This window comes from Lissotriton vulgaris, chromosome 1_2 (assembly GCF_964263255.1).
Source record: "Lissotriton vulgaris chromosome 1_2, aLisVul1.2, whole genome shotgun sequence".
NCBI classification, from domain to species: domain Eukaryota; kingdom Metazoa; phylum Chordata; class Amphibia; order Caudata; family Salamandridae; genus Lissotriton; species Lissotriton vulgaris.
The window spans coordinates 333,600,709-333,610,117 of record NC_141686.1 but is presented as its reverse complement, the minus strand read 5'-3'; the positions used below and the strand labels follow the sequence as shown (position 1 = coordinate 333,610,117).

General features: G+C 42.9%; 1 protein-coding gene across 1 annotated transcript; it reads left to right on the top strand.

Annotated features, from left to right (window-relative positions):
- Positions 1–2,754: 2,754 nt before the first annotated feature.
- LOC147736679 (olfactory receptor 5V1-like) lies at positions 2,755–3,702 on the top strand. Its single transcript, XM_086952660.1, has one exon. It carries the CDS (start codon positions 2,755–2,757, stop codon positions 3,700–3,702), a length of 948 nt encoding a protein of 315 aa, XP_086808786.1.
- The last annotated feature ends 5,707 nt before the right edge of the window (positions 3,703–9,409 follow it).

Sequence of the window (9,409 nt, the reverse complement as noted above, 5' to 3'; positions counted from 1 at the left end):
GGACCATTTGCACATCTTTCCCTTTTCATGAAATTAATGTCATTGTGCATGGAAATTGTTTACAGTTGATACAGTGATATGGGCTCATATTACCGTTATGGCTGCTGTACTGGTACAGATTGTATTGTAGTATCAAATGCAGATATATATCTGTTTGGCCACTTGCGGTCACATGATTAATAGTAACAGCAAAAGGGTAGTACCTCGATATTCTCATCTTGATATTTAAACGTATGCATTGTCTAGGCATTTGTGCAGAATTAAATAATGTTTATAATATTATATTGGTATGTTAAAACGAGGTTTATTTGTTATACCATTTATATTGGTTTAGAAAATGTATATGTATCGTTACAAAATGGAGCCCGCATTTTCATCCCTACAGTAGTACTTGCATTCGGGTAGTCCTTCTACTCTGTTTACTGTCACTGAGCCTTGGCGCGAAATGTGTAGCAATTTGATTTAAAAAATGTGTGAACGTCGTCTGTCTACTATCAGTGAGCAAGGGCACGGACGTGCCCGAAACGCGTCTGATGACAGTTTTTACCCACATGTTGTGCAAATAAATTTAGCAGCTTGAAGAACAACTTGCCTCGGAGTGCTAATTTCGTTGTCTGTGTGCCTTTCTGTGAAGCAAGCACATTGAAGACGGGCTGGATTTATTTATATATATATATATATATATATATATATATATATATATATATATATATATATATATATATATATATATATATATGTATATACACACATAAACCTATATATTATTTATAAACCTTGCAACAAAAATAAACAATGTTTTAATTTATTTTAATAATATTATTTACAGTAAATTAAATTTAAAACTAATATATACAACTAATATATACAACTAAAAAAAATATTTGACCTAATTAATTTATGAAAATAAACATACGCACTTCAGTTGTATTTATGTATGCTATACACTCAATTTAAAAATATTTTAAATATCTTTGTACTATTTCAATAAATTCACAAATATTCAGAAACAATAAGGTGAATAACAAAAAATACATTTAATATATAAACAATATCAAGTAAACAGAGGTTGGTGTCGGTCTATGTGGTTAGTGAGTTGTCCACACAAAAAAAATTGTCCTGGCCATCATCGCATCACGTTTGGACTATAGTAATCTTCTGTACCTGGGCATATCTCAAACCTTACTCAGGGGATGCAAATAATTTAAAATGTATGATTATTGTTACGTTTTCCAAAACATCCTCCTATCTCTGCCCACTTATTTGATTTGCTTTGCCTTCTGGGCCATTACCAATGCAAGCTCCATATACTTGTGACATCTCTTTCAGTCTATACTCCTTCTAGGGTATTACGGTTCTCCAACAGTAGGTTGGCCTGTGTCCTGAGAATCAGAAGAACCAGGTAGGGTGGAAGTGTTTTAGATAGCTGGCCTCAAACTCTGGAACTCTCTACTGCTTTATTTGTGCCTGGCATCTGTTTGTGGCCTGTTCTCTAGCCCTTGGGAACCCTGTTCTGACAGCCGTGCACTTTACAGATCCAATCAAAGTTTTTGTTCATTTTCAGTATTCATTTGATTGATGTAAATATGATCATTCAAATAGTGATGAAACACTAACATTCAATATGATGGGCCTGTGCATGCCAGAAAGATACCATCAATGTACCTGCACCTGTAAAATGTTTGTTCATTCCACTTTCTAGCACCATATGCCCAGACATGCCTGCTCTCATACCTACCCAGAAATGGAATCACATAAGGTGGGGCAAACCTGGAACCCATGACTGTGCCTTGTAGCTGGAGATACCACTTGCTTTCCTGTCAAAGAAACATCATAGGACATAATTATATTAGTCATTTGTAGTAACGTTGCAGTGTGTTATTAAAAGTTGCAATGCCAAAATGTCAAAACATTTTTCTTAGATATATACAAACTTTTATCCTATAAAGTAACAAACATCACTGATGCGCAGTCCCAAGGAACATCCACTAACTTGTGTAGGATGTCCCTGGTGTCGCAAATGTAGGGTGGGTTATAGACAAAAAGCTTCACAAACGACCTATATCCTGATAGATGTTCTGAGTTTGCCTATGATAGAGATAATAGGTCTTACAGTAGAAACTCTATCTGTAGTTTTTGTATATCAATAAACATCTCAATTTCTTTCCTATGTGACTGTTTTGTATTGATGAACATGTTGTATCGGGTTAGTGAGTAACTGTCTGTATCATTACGCAATATTTATTTGTCTCATAACCATTTTGATTGTAATCTATCCTAATAATTTAATACAACAATATCTCCCTTGTTTTGTAGGGTTTGATTTTCTTCAAATAAAAAATTCTGTTCATTCCTGTTTTGCAAATGCTTCAAGGTAGCTTCTGGAAATGTTTTTAAAATAAAGTCCCAATTATAACAGGGAAAGGGAATCTTCAAGCATAAAGGACAAGGAGGGTATGAAATGTTGCATTGTAGACTTAGCATGCCATGGGAAGGCAATCTCATTTGTGCCTTTCTTTGTTGTTTTCACCTTGATTTCAGTCATTGAAATAAAAATTCTGCTTGTTTTCCTGATACTATCCATCCACATAAGCTGCAGTAGACTAGGGCATTAATTTAATATGACAATGTATTAGTATTAGTGCTAGGAATGCAATAAGATGCCTGTTCTGATTTTTTGTTGGTTGATGTAAATATTTTTTCTAATATTAATATATTTCTCACTAATATTTATAGGCTTGAACCCTGAAGTCTATGGACAGAGCTAACCAGTCCCTGGTGACTGAATTCATCCTGTTGGGCCTGTCATCCATTCCTGAGGTGGAGGGTCTCTTTTTTATGATGTTCCTCCTGATCTACATGACCACTCTGGCTGGGAACATCCTCATCATCACCGTAATTCGCCTAGATGCACATCTTCACACCGCTATGTACTTCTTCATCTCGAACTTGTCCTTCCTAGACTGCTGCTACTCCACTGTCACTGTCCCTAATATGCTGGTAGATCTTCTAGCCGAGAAGAAATCTATTTCATTCACTGCCTGCATGACCCAGCTTTATTTCTTTATCAGCCTCGTGTCTACTGAGTGCCTCGTACTGGCAGCTATGGCATATGACCGCTACATTGCCATCTGTCACCCTCTGCATTACAGCAGCATCATGGACCAGCGTGCCTGCTCCTGGTTGGCTGCAGGCTTGTGGCTCACTGGAATTTTTTACTCCTTAGTGCACACAATCTTGATGACCAGGCTCTCGTTCTGCAGGTCCAATGAGATCCAGCACTTTTTCTGTGACATCCCCCCTCTGCTGAAGCTTTCATGTTCTGACACATTCATCAACATCTTGGCCATATTTACACTAGGTGGGTTTGTCGGTCTCGGGGCTCTTCTCGTCAAGATTGTGTCATACACATTCATTATCACCACCATCCTGAAAATCAATTCTTCTGAGGGCCGAGCCAAAGCCTTCTCCACCTGTGCCTCTCACCTGACAGTGGTCATCATCTTCTATGGGGCTCTTCTTTTCACATATTACCGGCCCACAACTACTAACTCCTTCTCTGCCGACACTCTGGTGTCAGTGGTGTACACCATCTTGACTCCCATGGTGAACCCAATGATCTATAGTCTCCGAAACACTGAGATAAAGACGGCGGTCAAGAAAACCATTGCTAAAATCCAGAGAGAAAGAAGCTCAACTTAGATACTAACAGATCCCCCTGTCAGCTGTGGAAATATTTAGCTTCAAATAGACACTGAATTCAACCAGTTGAAGACATGTAAACCACCCGTAGGAACCCCATGTATCCACCTTATTGTGCAGCGCTGTCCTGCTTTGTAGCTAACTTAAGACTCTCTTTCTAAGTAACATCAGATACTTCCAGGCACCAGGCCTGTCTTTGACTATGATTCGTCTCAGACTCTTTCTCTTCCAGTTTTGAATTTTACTGCTTAATCTGTCCCAATGAAACCAGTTGAGGACGTGCATGTTCAGTGCATTTATCTCTTATTTATTTCTCTTTCACTGAAAGAGGCATTTCATATACAATTCCTGATCACCCACAGATATGAATTGTCTCACAACTTCTTATTTTATAATTATGCCTCTTCTAGAAGAGGAAGCAAAAGGGTCACAGTTATAAATAGAAGTCAAGATGGTTGGAGAGTCAATACAGTTGACGTGTCAAGTAGCATGCAGGATACAAATAAAATATCAACTAGATAGATTAAATAGACACTTCAGATTCGCCAGAAGAGGAGAACTGCTCTGAATGGGTGGTTCTCCTGCCCTAGAAACACAGCATTTCCTCTCCTTCATTTATCATGTGTCTGCTTCCTCAGCCTCTGCTGGCTCTCCATTGATCCGGCAGTCCACCTACCAATAGACTTCTGTGTCATATTGGTCCCCAGCAAGCCCTGTATGGGATGGCTGGCGATAACTGATTTTCCTTGCTAGAGATCACCATACATCCATGCTGGGATGTCACAACTCGCATATTGTGAAGTGCTTGCTGCTGACGCCAATCCTTCCTTCCTATACCAGTCCAGCCACCTCCTATGTGAGACTGAAGGATAGTGAAAGTCTATGCACCTAGCCAGCAAATGCAAAAATTAATCAGACTCTTGCTTGTGTCACAAGAACAGATTTCTACAGCACTAAAATATGCTTGAGCTTCGAAAACGAATAATGTTGAGTATTTTGAGAGCTCAGCTCTGGATGGTATCGTAAACATTGGACATGAGATATGATGTTCTCGTCCTGGAATTTGCAAGTATCTCTCAAAGTTGCAGCAGCTTTTGGAAGAGCACAGTTTAACAAATGTTATCAATGAAGGAAGAAGGTGTTATATGTATAATGAATGCACATCTGTTTGTCATGCCTGAGAACCTAACTGCTGAGTAGATTTCCATTGCTTGATGAGAGTATAACTCTGTGTGCTTAGAGTTTTTGTCAGACATCTTGCTGATTATCCAGTAGGTCCAGTGTCATTTAGATAAATAAAACCTCACTCTGAAAGAATGCTCCTGCATATGAATTTTATGTAAGATACAGGAGTTCACAAAATGAACCTATGTTCAGTGGGAAAAGAGGTTTGGAGAGAGAGAGCGGGAGAGTTAAAAATAGAGAGAGAGCAAAAGAGAGTGACAGAGAGACAGAGAGAGTGAGAGAGAGAGATAGAGAAATAGGGTTAGCTTGTTGTATTAAACTGGGGCATAGGCAACAGTTCATACGATTTCGATGGAGCGCATGGCAAGTACAGGAGCCATGTATGCTTGGGAACAGAGTACCTTGATCGTGGTAGCAAAAGCGAGATACAGGGTGAAAACAGGCGATGCTTTAATGTCTGCCCCCACAGGTGAGGTGATGCGTTGATTTTTATCTGGCAGTAGTGGTGATAGGTTGGTTCCGAAGATGAAGCGCAGACGCCGAGATGCATCGGTTCCGAGTGCGATGTACCAGGTTTCTCTGCACAGTCAAAAAGATGAGTCAATCTCTCCACACTGCTGTGGTTGTGATGCGTGTTTCTGGGCATCGGCTTCTGCAAGCGTTGCATTGGTTCTGACGGAATGTGCTAATTCTGCTCCTGCCACAGGTGTAATGCATTGATTCTGCTACACACAGACAGAAGATGCATCAATTGTCTTAAGCAACCATTTGAGTTCACTTCCAATAGACAAGGCAAAGGAGCAGGTGTGGAGACTTTGATATCTCTGAGTATCAAGCAACAGGAGGCAAGCCAACATGTCCTTTGAGATCACTCTGGGTTCAAAGCAGAGTTAAGCTCTTCCTCAGCAGGTTCAGAGAGCAGCAGGCAGCACAGCAGAAAAGCAATCCTTACAGGGTATCAGTTCAGCAGAGTGACAGTCTTTCTAGCAGCTCAGGAGTCCTTCTCACAGAGGTTATTTACAGGCCCTGAACTGTTTGATCTGGTGGAGCCAGAGACCCAGCACTTAAACCTAGTTGTGCCTTTGATTTGGGGGAGAATTCAAAGAATGGCATTGGAACTACAAAGATGTCCTTTCTTCCCAGCCCTGGCACCATACTATCTGTAGGGGTAATCAGCACTTTTGTAGGAATAGGACACTACCTATTCAGGCTTAAGTGTCAGCATCTCCCTCCTTTTCTGCCCAGGATAAGCCACTAGGATGCAGACGGAAACTCAGGCACACCTAACCTCCATGTCTTTGTGGCTTTCTAGAGGGAATAACCCAGAAGAATCCCATTGCATTAAAATGGCTATCTTCCCAGTATCCAATATAGTTTGAGGAAAACAAAAGTTTTCTTAAAAGAACCCCCACCCACTTTGTGAGCTGTAAAAGTGAATGATGGAAAAAGCATGGGACAGTCTATTAGTTGTTAAAAAATACCTGGATAAATGGGAACTAAATATTTATTCAATCCTATAGCTGGTTTTGTTAAAAGTGGGGAAAGGAGAAACACATGTCTATGTGTGTCTCTTGTAGACATGTTTCAAGCAATTACCCCAAGGCTTTTCTTCAGGACCAAGACAATATTCACTTGATTGATTGATTGTTTTTGAAATTTATATAGCGCTCGAATGCCCTGGGGCATCTAGGCGCTGCAAAGGAGGAGTCTCCCAGAAATGAGAAGTAGGAGGTAAGATTTAGTTTGAGAAAAGCCAAGTTTTCAGTGCTTTTCCAAAGGAGAGTAATGTTGGGCAATATTTTTATGGCTAGAGGGAGTAAATTCCACAGTTCAGGAGAAAGCTGCTTCCTCCTCAGTGAAATTTCCTGAATTTGGGTGTCTGGAGAAGTTTGCTTCGAGCTGAGTAAAGCATTCTACCAGGATGGTACCATGAGAAATGCTGTTTCATGAATGCATGTCCGGTTCCCTGTATAGCTTTGTACGCTAGACACAGGGCTTTGAATTCTGATCTATTTTTCAGAGGGAGCCAGTGTATTTGTTTTATGCCCTGGCACAGAGATTGGAATTTAGGAATATTCAGCAGCATCCTGGCAGCAGCGTTTTGAACCCACTGCGGTTTGAGCATGTGCTGTTTCTGAAGGCCCAAGTAAAGGGCCTTTGCATAGTCCAGTCTGGCCATTGCTAAGGTTGTTACCAATGTTTTTACTGCAACTGGGGGAATGTATGGTCTCACTTTCCAGATTAGTTTTAGTGTTAAGTCAATCTGAGTGGCGACTTTATTAGTTTGATGTTGAAAGGTGAGTCTGTCGTCAAAGATGAAGCCCAGATTTTTAACCTTATGCACTGGAGTGGGAAGGGATCCCATGTCCAGAGGCCACCAGTTCTGAGACCGAAAGGATGTGTCGGATCACAGCAGGAGAACCTCTGTTTTGCTTCTGTTAAAATTACACCTTATCTCACCCCCTCTCCCTTCCCCCACCCCTCAGCCCTCTCCGTTCCTACTCTTTCCAGCCTCTGTCCTTTGCCCTCACCTGCCCTTGCGCTTTGCCCCCACCATGTTTTTCTGCGAACTTCTTCCCTCGCCACTTGAGACTGAGCTATTTTGTCTGATGCCCGAATGAGCTACCTGGTTTAGCTATAGAGGAGATGGGACTTGGATTCCCTCCTTGGTCGTCACCTACCCAGTCGGTCTTTAGACAGACTTTCGTCCCTCCTGTTGTCTCTTCCCTTATCCCCCCATTCTCACCTCCCCCTCCCCCACCACTACTTTTCTCTCTCCTTTCTCTCCTCTCCTAATGTATGGCTTATTTTTTTAATGTAATGAGTAATTGTTGATCTTGTTCTGTTACATTATTGAAACTCATTTAAAGTGCTCTGATACCGTTGGGTCTAACCAGCGCTATATAAAACTGTTTAAATACATAAATAAATAAATAATAAAACAATTTGGACAAAAAAAAAGAAAAAAGAAAATCAAACCTTTTGGCATCTTGCCTTGGAGGACACCTTCCACTGTCCCTCGATACACTCCGACACATACACCTCGGACAGTGATGGTTACCTGCTCAGGTCGCATGGCCCACCTGACTGCAACACAAGTCACCGTCCTGTGGCTGGGTGCCTGTGCCAGCCGCAGTGCATCCGGGGCCACTAACCCTGTGCTGGTCAAGTCTGGGACCCCTACTCCGGAGGCATGGGCTGGCCCCTGAGCCGTTGGCCTTGGGGTCATCAACTCCATGACTGTGTGGTCTTGCGCTGTACGCAGCCTCCGGGCCCAAATGCATCCCACCAGGGCTCACACACCAAAGCGAGTCCAGACCGCCCCTGACAATGCATCACTGCAAGAGGCCACACCACCACCGCATGGACCTCCTCCATACGCCATCTGCCAGAGTTAAAGTGGTGGTCCTGACAGACTTTGTGGTTGCTCGGGCCTGTTGTGGATGTCATCATCGGCCTGATTCCCTGCTCAGCACTCCACGTGCCAGTGACTCAGGACACCGCAGGCCATTGTCCGTAGCTGATTTTGTTTTGTGCTGGGGAGCGGTTGCGCAGCTATGTCACCACAAACAGTGTGGTGGCCCTGAGACGTTGATGGTGAAGATGATGCAGGTCTGACGCACCGCACTGCACCTGCATCAGGTATAGAATTTTTCTGCTCATGAATGGGCTCATCTCTACTGTCCACAGCCCAGGGCACTGCGACTCATGGACACTTGTGTTTGCATGTTGGCTGTCCTCTGGACTTTATCCAGCTCACCCCATGTTGCTCAGCAGTTGACTCTGTATTGCATGTGTTTTCTGTTTGTGTTGCACTGGTGTCCAATGTCCGTGCGGGATGGCTTACACTCACCCCACAGACATCACTGTACATGTGGCCCTGCCAATAAAGGGGGCTTGCGCATGTTTCCATAGCCAGTTCAACATGATCTCTGTGTGTCCCTGTGGTCTTGTAGTATGCATGTGGACCCTGGGCCCTACGACATTGTGCGGTGTACATCAGATGCAGATATGTCACCGGAGGCAACGGGTTGGGGTTTGGACATATAGCTTTGTGGCCAGGGCTGTTGTACGCACAGCCAACATGAGTGTATGACTGCTAACGATGCGCCTCTGGACGTGGTTCTGGGCTGTGCATGTGCATCTCCATGTGTCTCCATGGCAGCGTGGGTCTCTTTAGTGGGGTGTGGGTGGGCCTTGTCGGGTGATAGACTCCTATATATGTGTCCTGGTTTGACTTCCATGGGTTCGGCCCCCACTCACACATATGGTCTGCTAATGTGTCAGTAACTGGTAGTGTTCTGTCACCTCCGTGACGCTGTTCTTGTTTTCCTGCTGTCTACACCTCGTCTTCCTCTCCCTCTTCTCCTTGGCCTTCCCCGATCCCGTTATTCCTTGCTGCTGGTCAGTGGGGGTTCGAGTTGGCCTCTGCGCTGGGTCAAGGTGCATCCATATTGCTACGTGCTTTGGCTTGTTTCTGGTGGGTTTTTTTTGTGGTTTTTATGGTGCATTGTCCCGCCAG